The following is a 14,761-nucleotide window of genomic DNA, read 5'->3' on the forward strand; positions in this document are numbered from 1 at the left end:
CTTCACACTCCGGTCACTGAGGGTGCAGGGCGCTGGGGGGGAGCGCCCTGAGACGCAATAAAAACAGAAATACCTTAGGATGGCAAAAGAAATACATCACATATAGCTCCTGGGCTATATGGATGTATTTAACCCCTGCCAGTTTTCCAGAAAAAAGTGGGAGATAAGGCCGTCGTGAAGGGGCGGAGCCTATCTCCTCAGCACACAAGCGCCATTTTCCCTCACAGTTCCGCTGGAAGGACGGCTCCCTGACTCTCCCCTGCAGTCCCTACAGAATCAGGGTAAAAACGAGAGAGGGGGGGCACTATTGGCAGCTAAATTATAAACAGCAGCTATAAAAGGGAGTAACACTTATATAAGGTTATCCCTATATATATATATATATATATATATATATATAGCGCTCTGGTGTGTGCTGGCAAACTCTCCCTCTGTCTCCCCAAAGGGCTAGTGGGGTCCTGTCCTCTATCAGAGCATTCCCTGTGTGTGTGCTGGGTGTCGGTACGATTGTGTCGACATGTATGAGGAGGAAAATGATGTGAAAGCAGAGCAATTGCCTGTATTAGTGATGTCACCCCCTAGGGAGTCGACACCTGACTGGATGGTTGTATTTAAAGAACTACGTGACAATGTCAGCACTTTACAAAAAACTGTTGACGACATGAGACAGCCGACAAATCAATTAGTGCCTGTCCAGGCGTCTCAGACACCGTCAGGGGCGATAAAACGCCCGTTACCTCAGTGGGTCGACACAGACCCAGACACGGATACTGAGTCCAGTGTCGACGGTGAGGAGACAAACGTAATGTCCAGTAGGGCCACACGTTACATGATCACGGCAATGAAGGAGGCATTGAACATTTCTGACACTACAAGTACCACAAAGAAGGGTATTATGTGGGGAGTGAAAAAACTACCAGTAGCTTTTCCTGAGTCAGATGAATTAAATGAGGTGTGTGATAAAGCGTGGGTTTCCCCCGATAAAAAAGTGCTAATTTCTAATAAATTATTGGCACTATACCCTTTCCCGCCAGAGGTTAGGGCGCGTTGGGAAACACCCCCTAAAGTAGATAAAGCGCTCACACGTTTATCTAAACAAGTAGGGTTACCGTCTCCTGATACGGCCGCCCTCAAAGAACCAGCGGATAGAAGGCTGGAAAATATCCTGAAGGGTATATACACACATACGGGTGTTATACTGCGACCAGCAATCGCATCAGCCTGGATGTGCAGTGCTGGAGTGGCGTGGTCGGATTCCCTGACTGAAAATATTGATACCCTGGATAGGGACAGTATATTGCTAACTATAGAGCATTTGAAGGATGCATTACTATATATGCGTGATGCACAGAGGGATATTTGCACCCTGGCATCAAGAGTGAGTGCTATGTCCATTTCTGCCAGAAGAGCGTTATGGACGCGACAGTGGTCAGGGGATGCGGATTCCAAACGACATATGGAAGTATTGCCGTTTAAAGGAGAGGAGTTATTTGGGGCCGGTCTATCGGACCTGGTGGCCACGGCAACGGCCGGAAAGTCCACCGTTTTACCCCAGGTCACCTCTCAGCAGAAAAAGACACCGTCTTTTCAAACTCAGTCCTTTCGTTCCCATAAGTACAGGCGGGCAAAAGGCCACTCATTTCTGCCCCGGGGCAGAGGAAGAGGAAAAAGACTGCACCAGGCAGCCTCTTCCCAGGAGCAGAAGCCCTCCTCTGCTTCTGCCAAGTCTTCAGCATGACGCTGGGGCTTTACAAGCGGACTCGGACACGGTGGGGGCCCGTCTCAAAAATTTCAACGCGCAGTGGGCTCACTCGCAAGTGGACCCCTGGATTCTGCAGGTAGTATCACAGGGGTACAAACTGGAATTCGAGACGTCTCCCCCTCGCCGGTTCCTGAAGTCTGCTCTACCAAAGTCTCCCTCCGACAGGGAGGCAGTTTTGGAAGCCATTCACAAGCTGTATTCCCAGCAGGTGATAATCAAGGTACCTCTCCTACAACAGGGAAAGGGGTTTTATTCCACGCTGTTTGTGGTACCGAAGCCGGACGGCTCGGTGAGACCAATTTTAAATCTAAAATCCTTGAACACTTACATAAAGAGGTTCAAATTCAAGATGGAGTCACTCAGAGCAGTGATAGCAAACCTGGAAGAAGGGGACTATATGGTGTCTCTGGACATCAAAGATGCTTATCTCCACGTCCCAATCTACCCTTCTCACCAAGGGTACCTCAGGTTTGTAGTACAAAACGGTCATTATCAGTTTCAGACGCTGCCGTTTGGGTTGTCCACGGCACCTCGGGTCTTTACCAAGGTAATGGCCGAAATGATGATTCTTCTTCGAAGAAAAGGCGTTTTAATTATCCCTTACTTGGACGATCTCCTGATAAGGGCAAGGTCCAGGGAACAGTTAGAAGTCGGAGTAGCACTATCTCAGTTAGTGTTACGTCAGCACGGGTGGATCCTAAATATTCCAAAATCGCAGCTGATTCCAACGACACGTCTCCTGTTCCTAGGAATGATTCTGGACACAGTCCAGAAAAAGGTGTTTCTCCCAGAGGAGAAGGCCAGGGAGTTATCCGAGCTAGTCAGGAATCTCCTAAAACCAGGCCAGGTGTCAGTGCATCAGTGCACGAGGGTCCTGGGAAAAATGGTGGCTTCTTACGAAGCGATTCCATTTGGAAGATTCTATGCAAGAACGTTTCAGTGGGATCTTCTGGACAAATGGTCCGGATCGCATCTTCAGATGCATCAGCGGATAACCCTGTCGCCAAGGACAAGGGTGTCTCTTCTGTGGTGGCTGCAGAGTGCTCATCTACTAGAGGGCCGCAGATTCGGCATTCAGGATTGGATCCTGGTGACCACAGATGCCAGCCTGAGAGGCTGGGGAGCAGTCACACAGGGACAAAATCTCCAGGGCTTGTGGTCAAGCATGGAAACATCTCTTCATATAAACATTCTGGAACTAAGGGCCATCTACAATGCCCTAAGTCAAGCAAAACCCCTGCTTCAGGGTCAGGCGGTATTGATCCAATCGGACAACATCACGTCAGTCGCCCACGTAAACAGACAGGGCGGCACGAGAAGCAGGAGGGCGATGGCAGAAGCTGCAAGGATTCTTCGCTGGGCGGAGAATCATGTGATAGCACTGTCAGCAGTGTTCATTCCGGGAGTGGACAACTGGGAAGCGGACTTCCTCAGCAGACACGACCTTCACCCGGGGGAGTGGGGACTTCATCCAGAAGTCTTCCAAGAGATGGTAAACCGTTGGGAAAAACCAAAGGTGGACATGATGGCGTCCCGTCTCAACAAAAAACTAGACAGATATTGCGCCAGGTCAAGGGACCCTCAGGCAATAGCGGTGGACGCTCTGGTAACACCATGGGTGTACCAGTCAGTGTATGTGTTCCCTCCTCTGCCTCTCATACCAAAAGTACTGAGAATCATAAAAAGGAGAGGAGTAAGAACTATACTCGTGGTTCCGGATTGGCCAAGAAGGACTTGGTACCCGGAACTTCAAGAGATGCTCACGGAGGACCCGTGGCCTCTACCTCTAAGAAAGGACCTGCTCCAGCAGGGACCTTGTCTGTTCCAAGACTTACCGCGGCTGCGTTTGACGGCATGGCGGTTGAACGCCGGATCCTGAAGGAAAAAGGCATTCCAGAAGAAGTCATCCCTACCCTGATAAAGGCCAGGAAGGATGTAACCGCAAAACATTATCACCGCATTTGGCGAAAATATGTTGCGTGGTGTGAGGCCAAAGAGGCCCCTACAGAGGAATTTCAACTGGGTCGCTTCCTACATTTCCTGCAAACAGGACTGTCTATGGGCCTAAAATTAGGGTCCATTAAGGTTCAAATTTCGGCCCTGTCTATTTTCTTCCAAAAAGAACTGGCTTCAGTGCCTGAAGTCCAGACGTTTGTCAAAGGGGTACTGCATATACAGCCTCCTTTTGTGCCCCCGGTGGCACCTTGGGATCTCAATGTGGTTTTGGGGTTCCTAAAATCACATTGGTTTGAACCACTCACCACTGTGGAATTAAAATATCTCACATGGAAGGTGGTAATGCTGTTAGCCCTGGCTTCAGCCAGGCGTGTCTCAGAATTGGCGGCTTTATCTTATAAAAGCCCTTACCTGATTTTTCACACGGATAGGGCAGAATTGAGGACTCGTCCTCAATTTCTCCCAAAGGTGGTTTCAGCGTTTCACGTGAACCAGCCTATTGTGGTGCCTGCGGCTACTAGGGACTTGGAGGACTCCAAGTTACTGGACGTAGTCAGGGCCCTCAAAATATATATTTCCAGGACGGCTGGAGTCAGGAAATCTGACTCGCTGTTTATCCTGTATGCACCCAACAAGCTGGGTGCTCTTGCTTCTAAGCAGACGATTGCTCGTTGGATTTGTAGTACAATTCAGCTTGCGCATTCTGTGGCAGGCCTGCCACAGCCAAAATCTGTAAAAGCCCATTCCACAAGGAAGGTGGGCTCATCTTGGGCGGCTGCCCGAGGGGTCTCGGCTTTACAACTTTGCCGAGCAGCTACTTGGTCAGGGGCAAACACGTTTGCTAAATTCTACAAATTTGATACCCTGGCTGAGGAGGACCTGGAGTTCTCTCATTCGGTGCTGCAGAGTCATCCGCACTCTCCCGCCCGTTTGGGAGCTTTGGTATAATCCCCATGGTCCTTACGGAGTCCCAGCATCCACTTAGGACGTTAGAGAAAATAAGAATTTACTTACCGATAATTCTATTTCTCATAGTCCGTAGTGGATGCTGGGCGCCCATCCCAAGTGCGGATTGTCTGCAATACTTGTATATAGTTATTGTTACAAAATTCGGGTTATTATTGTTGTGAGCCATCTTTTCAGAGGCTCCTTCGTTTATCATACTGTTAACTGGGTTCAGATCACAGGTTGTACGGTGTGATTGGTGTGGCTGGTATGAGTCTTACCCGGGATTCAATATCCTTCCTTATTATGTACGCTCGTCCGGGCACAGTATCCTAACTGAGGCTTGGAGGAGGGTCATAGGGGGAGGAGCCGGTGCACACCAGCTAGTTCAAGCTTTTACTTTTGTGCCCAGTCTCCTGCGGAGCCGCTATTCCCCATGGTCCTTACGGAGTCCCAGCATCCACTACGAATAAGTAAATTCTTATTTTTAACATGTAGCTTCCTCCTGCTGCCCCTATCTATGCCGCCAAATAACAGATTACTGATTTTTCTGCAAAGGATGAACTTAATGCACCTGTATTGAACAGAAGTGAGGCCACCTACTGTGACGCACGGGTGTGGCGTTCCCCTCTATGCCACGCCCTCTATTTTCTGCGCCGTGCACAAAGATCCCTCTTCCTGAGGTAAAGAATCTGGGACGTTTGCCAACAGCGGGATAATGTCTGATCACTGAAAATAAACAAATTCCGCACGTAAGATCACGAGGTGCTGGTAAGGATATCAGATACATGCCCAATGCTGTTTTAAAACCCGATACGTCAACACATACACCGTGGAAGAATTCTGGTGTCCGCCTTGTATTGTGATACTGTGAAAACGTGTAAAGTGGTCTCGTAAATGGCTCCCAAGAAGGAGTGAGCAATCGAAAAGCGAACTTCCATAGTCACTTTGAGAAATGCAACTATGGTCTGCGTGAAATTTCTGGCGTGCAGTGTACCCTCAAATGATACAACAGTGTGTGTGATTGCTCAGGACCTGGACAACCTCGAGTGAAAACAAAACAAGAAGACTAATTTATCAGAGTGTGCTCCAAACAGGACAGATTCCAAACAACTCGTCAGATCCGTGCTGCTCTGATGGAAACGAGAAAGAAAATTGCGTCAATCACGACAGACAAACAGCGCCTTGTAGCCAGCGGTTACAAGGGATGTGTTCCAGCCCGAAAACCATTGCTTAGGCCCATAAAAAGAAGAAGCTATTGTGGCCTAAAAAGCACAGGAGCTGGACCACTAGTCTGTGTAAGAAGGTTTTTTTCACAGACAAATCGAAGTCTGTGGTGTCTGGGTCCAAGATGCGCCAGTTCGTTGTGCGACAGGTGAGCTCATACTTCCTGCTTGCATTCACCCCACAGCCAAGCATGGAGGAGGTTCCATTATGGTCTGGGGATGTTTCAGAGGTAGTAAGGTTGGTGACTCTGTAAAGATTAAAAGAATCATGGACACCAAACGCTACCACAACATCCCGGTGCACCATGCCATATCTTCCGGCACCCGCTTTATTGGTCGTAGTTTCACACTACAGCAAGATAACGACCCAAAACATACCTCCAGTCTTTTCAAAAAGTATGTTCAGTGAAAATAACGGCAACAAGTGCTGAGGAACATGGGTTGACAACCCCAGAGTCCTGACTGTAATCCTACTGAACTCCTTTGGACTCATCTGGACAGGTTTGTTAATCATATACAAGTAACGAGTTAAAACCACCTTTGGGAGTTGCAACAGAACAAGTGGCTGCAATTGGAGCGGAAGCTTTAGACAAGCTGACCGCCATAATGCCCCGCATCTGTACTGCTGTGATCGCCGCTAAGGGTGGATACTTTGCTGAGAGAGAAAGGTAAGGATATCAAAACTCAATTTATTTGTATGCAATGTGTATGAGCACAATACACGTTTATTTGCCAAAATACATATACAGTAGTCACAAACTACAGTAGCTTCTTTAGTTCTTTCCTTTCCGAAAAATCAACAATTTGGATGGTATATTGAAATTAATGAGTTGAAGCATATTTGTCGAGTGGGAAGGGGAATCATAATGTGCTTTCTCTGGAATCAGCTTCGTCATCCTCCTTCCCCTATTTGCAAAATGGCCAATGCTCTTTCTAGCCGAGGGCACCAAAAAGTCTAGTTATGGCTATAATCACTCCACACATGTCACTCTGACATCACACACCTGGTCACTACCACACAGGTCACACACCTGGTCACTACACACAGGTCACTCTGACATCACACACCTGGTCACTACACACAGGTCACTCTGACATCACACACCTGGTTGGTCACTCCACACAGGTCACTCTGACATCACACACCTGGTCACTACACACAGGTCCCACTGACATCACACACCTGGTCACTACACACAGGTCCCACTGACATCACACACCTGGTCACTCAACACAGGTCACACTGACATCACACACCTGGTCACTACACACAGGTTACTCTGACATCACACACCTGGTCACTCCACACAGGTCACTCTGACATCACACACCTGGTCACTCCACACAGGTCACTCTGACATCACACACCTGGTCACTACACACAGGTTACTCTGACATCACACACCTGGTCACTCCACACAGGTCACACGGACATCACACACCTGGTCACTCCACACCGGTCACTCTGACCTCTGACATCACACACCTGGTCACTACACACAGGTCACACGGACATCACACACCTGGTCACTCCACACCGGTCACTGACATCACACACCTGGTCACTCCACACAGGTCCCACTGACATAACACACCTGGTCACTCCACACAGGTCCCACTGACATCACACACCTGGTCACTCCACACAGGTCCCACTGACATCACACACCTGGTCACTCCACACAGGTCCCACTGACATCACACACCTGGTCACTCCACACAGGTCACTCTGACATCACACACCTGGTCACTACACACAGGTTACTCTGATATCACACACCTGGTCACTCCACACAGGTCACTCTGACATCACACACCTGGTCACTACACACAGGTTACTCCGATATCACACACCTGGTCACTCCACACAGGTCACTCTGACATCACACACCTGGTCACTCCACACAGGTCACACGGACATCACACACCTGGTCACTCCACACAGGTCACTCTGACATCACACACCTGGTCACTACACACAGGTCCCACTGACATCACACACCTGGTCACTCCACACAGGTCCCACTGACATCACACACCTGGTCACTCCACACAGGTCACTCTGACATCACACACCTGGTCACTACACACAGGTTACTCTGACATCACACACCTGGTCACTCCACACAGGTCCCACTGACATCACACACCTGGTCACTCCACACAGGTCACTCTGACATCACACACCTGGTCACTACACACAGGTTACTCTGACATCACACACCTGGTCACTACACACAGGTTACTCTGACATCACACACCTGGTCACTCCACACAGGTCACTCTGACATCACACACCTGGTCACTACACACAGGTTACTCTGACATCACACACCTGGTCACTCCACACAGGTCACACGGACATCACACACCTGGTCACTCCACACAGGTCACTCTGACATCACACACCTGGTCACTCCACACAGGTTACTCTGACATCACACACCTGGTCACTCCACACAGGTCACTCTGACATCACACACCTGGTCACTACACACAGGTTACTCTGACATCACACACCTGGTCACTCCACACAGGTCACTCTGACATCACACACCTGGTCACTCCACACAGGTCACACGGACATCACACACCTGGTCACTCCACACAGGTCACTCTGACATCACACACCTGGTTCACTACACACAGGTTAGTCTGACATCACACACCTGGTTCACTACACACAGGTCCCACTGACATCACACACCTGGTCACTACACACAGGTCACTCTGACATCACACACCTGGTCACTACACACAGGTCACTCTGACATCACACACAGGTCACTCTGACATCACACACCTGGTCACTCCACACAGGTCACTCTGACATCACACACCTGGTCACTACACACAGGTCACTCTGACATCACACACCTGGTCACTCCACACAGGTCACACGGACATCACACACCTGGTCACTCCACACAGGTCACTGACATCACACACCTGGTCACTACACACAGGTTACTCTGACATCACACACCTGGTCATTACACACAGGTCACACTGACATCACACACCTGGTTCACTACACACAGGTTACTCTGACATCACACACCAATTACTATGCATCAGTCACTCCTGATACACACTGATCACTACACACAGGTCACGCTGCTATGACACACTTGATACACACTGAGCATTACAGATGTGTCCTCATACACTATTGACACAGTCATGCCGAATGACCCTTCTCTGTGCGTCCGTGTCTTTTTGCGCTCAAATATGTGTCTTAGTCGCAATTTGATGCGTCAAAACTGCTTCACAAGACTGTACTGATCAATGTGATGTGTATATCTGTGTGCGAATGAGCCTGCATCTATACACGAAGTGCCACCATGCAGCGGCTGCAGCTTTTATTCACATCAAGTTCCACTGTGCTTCATCTGCGACTGTACATATTCAATTCCTCTGTGGTTAAAGTCGCAGCCCGGTGTCGCTGGTAAAGACTGAGTGGTGTTTGGCTGTGTCTGCGATGCGAACAAGACACAAATGTAAGAAAAAGTTGCTACGTTAGCCCGCTGGGCACAGCTCCCTCACCTCAGGTGTCTTGCACTGCATGGTGTATTGAGACTAGGTGTATGCCAAGCAGTCTTACTAGTAACCCCACCCACTGTGGGCATGGTCAGAGACACCAAACAGTGCCTTTCCAGGTACTGTACCTGCAGGGTAAACCCAATCCTGATCACAGGGCCCACCTCTATTCCTCTGCAATGCAGGAGTCACTGGCTGACAAGTGCATCAGAACCTCCGCAGGGGAGATGCTCTTCCAGTAATTCCATTACAGAGGGAGACATACGGCATTTGCAACACTAATCTAGTAAAGCCTGCACCTGGGAGTCACAATAGATGTCTAGCAAATAATAAAACACACTGTGCGCCAAACAGAAAGTACAGCAGGGTGGCGGCAGCGTGCAGGATTAAAGCACCACAGGGATGTGTGTATACAGGGAGCGGGTATAACTTTCCATTCACAAGTCACATACATTATAGAAGCATAGAAATATTGTTACATGGAATATATTACCCACCAGCTGCCTTAGGAAATGATCTTCCCACATCCAGGTCTGCCTGAGCCCTCCTGCCACTCTTACTCATAGCTCGCACAGTGACAGCACTAAGCTATACCAAGCCGGGTTCAGTATGATTTCCCGATGGACGGGATGTCGGCAATCAGAATACCGACAGCGGCATCCCAACCATCAGAATCCCGACACCTCCCTGTAAAGTACCCTCCCCTGCCCCCACCCTAACCCTACCTTGTGGGTGCCTAAACCTAACCCCCCCTGGTGGTGCCAAACCCTGACCATCCCCTTCCCCGCTGCCTAAACCTAACCCTCCCCGCTTGATGCCTAACCCTAACCCTCCCCACCAGGTGCCTAACCCTAACCCTCCCTTCCCCGCTGCTTAAACCTAACCCTCCCCACTAAGTGCCTAACCCTAACCCTTCCTTCCCCGCTGCCTAAACCTAACCCTCCCCGCCAGGTGCCTAACCATAACCCTTCCTTCCCCGCTGCCTAACCCTAACCCTCCCTTCCCCACTGCCTAACCCTCCCCACTAGGTGCCTAACCCTAACCCTCCCTTCCCCACTGCCTAAACCTAACCCTCCCACTAGGTGCCTAACCCTCCCTTCCCCACTGCCTAAACCTAACCCTCCCGCTAGGTGCCTAACCCTAACCCTCCCCCCTTGGTGCCTAACCCTAACCCTCCCCACTAGGTGCCTAACCCTAACCCTCCCCTTTTAAGTGCCTAAACCTAACCTTCTCCCCTCCCCTGCCCCTCCCATGACCGCGGCAGGATTCCCACGCGTCCCGCTGGAAGGACGTTTGGGATTCCGGCTGTCTATATTTTGATGCCGGTATCCCGAGCGATGTCGGTATTTAGACGCCAGGCTTGAGGCATCCCTCGAGATTCAGGCGTCGGTATATCGACCGCTGGGATCCCGTCGATCGGGAACTTAACTGCATCCCACCTAGCCTATGCTATATAAAAAAAAAAAAAAAAAAAAAAAGCCATTAGAATTTGTCATGCGAACGTTCCCGGCAGAGCTCTCGCATTACATGAAATGTCCCTTCTCTTGCTGATTTGTATGGTCACAGCCAGTACTGTTGCTACCTGAACTAAGAGCCGTAATTTCCTTTGCAAATCAATGCGTCTTTCATCGGCTGCCTCTGGCCAGACAAGCCAAGGAAATTCGACTGAACTTGTGGAGGTCTGGAAAGTGGCAGCGAGCCAACACAAGCCACACCTGTCACATACATTTACTGTTCAGTTTTGGGCAGCACAGAATAAGCTACAACGCACAGTTTCATCTGGGGTCCAACAAGATTCCCCTGAAGGCTGTCAAGAAATGCACCCCACCCCCGGGGACTGTCACTTGTCTACATGGAACAGGTAGCAGAGCAGTTCTAATACGTCTCCTCCATGAACATCTTAATCAGCTAGCCAATCAGCTTCTAGCTGCCATGTTACCAGCAGTGTTCGAAAAATGACAGTTCTAAGCGGATTGGTTGGTACTTTCTCTCTCTCCAAGCTTTGATAAATCTCCCCCAATAACAGGAATCACAGTTACCCTTCTTTATCACCAACAGAGGCTGCAGATTTTATATAAAGGAATGCTGAAATCATGTCGCCCTTATCCATCTCAAAACACATTTTTTTGTGTCATGTAGACGGCTGGGCAATGAAAAGACAAGTACAAGAACACACATTAAAACAGGCAGCAATAAAAAGATATATATTTTTATTATTGGAAGGTGTTTTTGTCCCATGACTTCAGCTGTACAATAGGTGACTGTGCGTGCCTGGCATCCAAGGTGATTGAGGGTCACCAGCCTAGTGGGGCGTGCTCATGGTTATAACAGGACATGCAGTGGAATAACAAGCACTGCGACCTGGATCACGCCTACACTAAGCAATCGTAATGCACTGCAGTAATGAATGCACACATCTCACTGGCACCTGATATATTCCCCCTGTGCTCTGGGCCCAGGGGGGATGAGTAATGCAGTAATGGCCCCCACGCTGCTGTGGATGCGCACGCTTGGTGTAAAATAGTAAAATGAGGCTGTATCTAATTTTAGAAGGAAAAACGGATTTACTGCAAGTGTCACGGCAAAAGAGAGATTGCTCTGATTAGGTTACTACACCAGGAAACTGCAGCCACCGTGCTGTTCTCATCAGCCGGAGACCACTGACGAAGCCCGGATACAAATCCTCAGTATGGCTACACAGTCTGTTATATTTATATAGCAGTGCCCGCCTTCCCCCATGCCAGCACAAACAGGTCTCACCGAGGTCTCAGCTCTCCCTTATGAGAATAAGATCATCATTCCTGAAAGCCATGTTGATGTTACTAACCTCAGCAGGACCTCGAGGAGCCATAATAACATCCAAACCTCCTCCAGCCTTGCCAAAGGCAACTGCAGTCAGGATAGGGATAAACAGATATATATCCACTGCCTGTTACACTACTTTCTCACTTGGGGGGGGGGGAGATGTACTAAAGCCTTGGAGAGTGATAATGTGGAGAATGATAAAGTACCAGCCAATCAGCTCCTGACTGCCATGTTACAGGCGGTGTTTGAAAAATGACCATTAGGAGCCGATTGGTTGGTACTTTAACATTGTGCAATTTATCACTCTCCAAGGCTTGATAAATCTGGGCCCTAGTCAGCAGCCAGAGAAGAGGAGCTGATTGGTTGGTAGTTTATCACTCTCCACCTTATCAGGCTCCAAGGCTTAGTACATCTGCCCCTTATTCACAAAATCTTGATATCATTTGTCCCCAAAACAAAGTGCGACCCTCAGGGTTCCTCTGTACGAACGCACACCCAAACTAAAAGTAAATAAAAGATTCTACTAAAAATTCAAAAATGAAGAATAAATCTGAATCAACAAGGAACATCAGTTCCCAGAAATCTCCAGATCACAGAAACATTTTCGCTGTTTTTTATATACTGTATATGCTGACTTTTCAAAAAATAATTTTTCTGCAGCATTTCCCCATGTCAGTAATATATCCATGAGTATCCGTTTGGATGGTTGACCATGTTATGGTCACCAGTCATTAGGTCGACCACTATTGGTCGACATTGACATGGTCGATATGGACACATGGTCAACGCATGAAATGTTCGTCATATGAAAAGTATTTTTTTATAAAAAAAAATTAGATTTTTAATTTTTTTATACTTTACCATCCACATGGACTACGATTGGGAATAGTAACTTGTACCAAGCGCAGCGGAGCGAGGCACCTTGCCCGCAGCATGGCGAGCCATAAGCGAGCCATGCAAGGGCACGTGGTACACTAATTGGGGTTCCTGGTCATGTTACGGAAAAAATGACACCAAAAACATCCATGTCGACCTTTTCATGTGTGGCCCATTTTCATGTGTTGACCATTAGTCCATGTCGACCAATAGTGGTCGACCTAATGACTGTCGACCTTAGCATGGTCGACCATTCATACCGGAACAATATCCACGCTGGGGCAGTACGAGCTGTGGGTGGGTCCTCCAAAGATTTCTGTTGTTGCCGGTTTCATCAAAAAGCTCCATAGACTCCGCTGGATAACACTAATTTTTATTGAACAGTGGTTTTTGCCCCAGGAAGGAGTAACAGAAGAGCAGTCCACTTAATGCATATGCTTATGGGCTGATTCCGAGTGGGACGTAAAGTGGATGTGCATACAGATTTACTGCCTTATGTGAATGCCAGAATTCAAGAGGGCCCGCCCCACCCTCTGTGTTTCCGTCCACAGATGCATGCCTCATCAAGGTTTGGTTACACATGGAAGAATCCTCTTAATGCCTCCATTATGGTTGAGCGTGAGAGGCCAGGCTTCCTGGGAAGCACGGCTCTGTGGACCAGTCTCCTGTAGGTGTGGCCTGTAGAGAAAGTACAATCCAGACACATGTGGCCAAGATAATAGAAGGCAGCCATATTGTATGCTGCACCAAAACAATCAGTGGCATCAGAGACATGAGGCACAAATGTGGCTCGGATCTCATTGGCATCACTAGTTCCTAATAAGATGACAGGCTGTCTATCTATACAGTCTCTTATGTTTTCGGCATCTGACGCCATACATATTTGTAAACCGCAATATTGTAGATATATAGTGGTAATACTACACATGAGTGGAGTGACCAAAGAGGCGAGCTTAATAATTGTGGTCATACCTCACTGGAGATGCCCAATCTCTTCTGACCTTGGAAGCTAAGCAGTGAAAGGCCGGGTTAGTACTAGGATGGGAGACCACCTCTGAACACCCTGGTACTGGAATAAATTGGCAGCCTAACATAGTGTCATTCACACTTATACCACTTGGTATTCGTTTTTTTCGTGACCAATGATTTAATTATCTGCGTTAATAATGATCCATAATGGATATATGCAGAATAAATGATGGTCATATATTGCATGAGAGATAATGTACATTGAGGTTATAATTTAAGTACTACAGATACCAATTTTTCGGCATTCCGCATACTGTGATATTGATATCACTAATGATATAAAATGTATTTTCATATTTTCGTGAAGCTATTTTGTTCACATCTAACTACTCCTAGAATGCAATTTTAATACTTAACTATTAAAAAAAGTTCTTATCAGTACTATATATGTTACATTTTCATCCTCTGAATTAGAGTGCTCCCACAAAAGAGTCTACTTTTCAATATTTCTTTTTTTGGTTCTCTAGGCTGTCTATTGGTTCAGGCCACATATGTGACAGGTATATTATAAGAGGCTGTCCACGAATGCATGCTGACTACAGTTCTGAGTTAGGACCCTGTTGACCGGCTCAGCACACAAATGTCCCAGTGTTTACAAATGATGTGTAGTTCAGGTTATTTA

At 48.1% G+C, this 14,761-nt stretch overlaps 1 protein-coding gene and 1 pseudogene across 3 annotated transcripts in view; one reads left to right on the top strand and one right to left on the bottom strand.

Annotated features, from left to right (window-relative positions):
* Positions 1 to 14,761, bottom strand: part of TNFRSF21 (TNF receptor superfamily member 21) — a 162,668-nt gene that overhangs the window by 26,874 nt on the left and 121,033 nt on the right. Inside the window, exon 6 of one of the 3 annotated variants that reach the window (XM_063915243.1) lies at positions 9,247 to 9,365. The exons of the other annotated variants lie outside the window; for them this stretch is intronic. Coding sequence (XP_063771313.1) covers positions 9,261 to 9,365 — 105 coding nt within the window. The 3' untranslated portion in view covers positions 9,247 to 9,260. Of the gene's footprint in view, positions 1 to 9,246; positions 9,366 to 14,761 lie in introns of those variants that run through there. 3 annotated transcript variants of the gene reach the window in all.
* On the top strand, positions 14,069 to 14,188 carry LOC134912529 (5S ribosomal RNA; annotated as a pseudogene).

This window comes from Pseudophryne corroboree, chromosome 4, assembly GCF_028390025.1.
Source record: "Pseudophryne corroboree isolate aPseCor3 chromosome 4, aPseCor3.hap2, whole genome shotgun sequence".
Classification (NCBI taxonomy): domain Eukaryota; kingdom Metazoa; phylum Chordata; class Amphibia; order Anura; family Myobatrachidae; genus Pseudophryne; species Pseudophryne corroboree.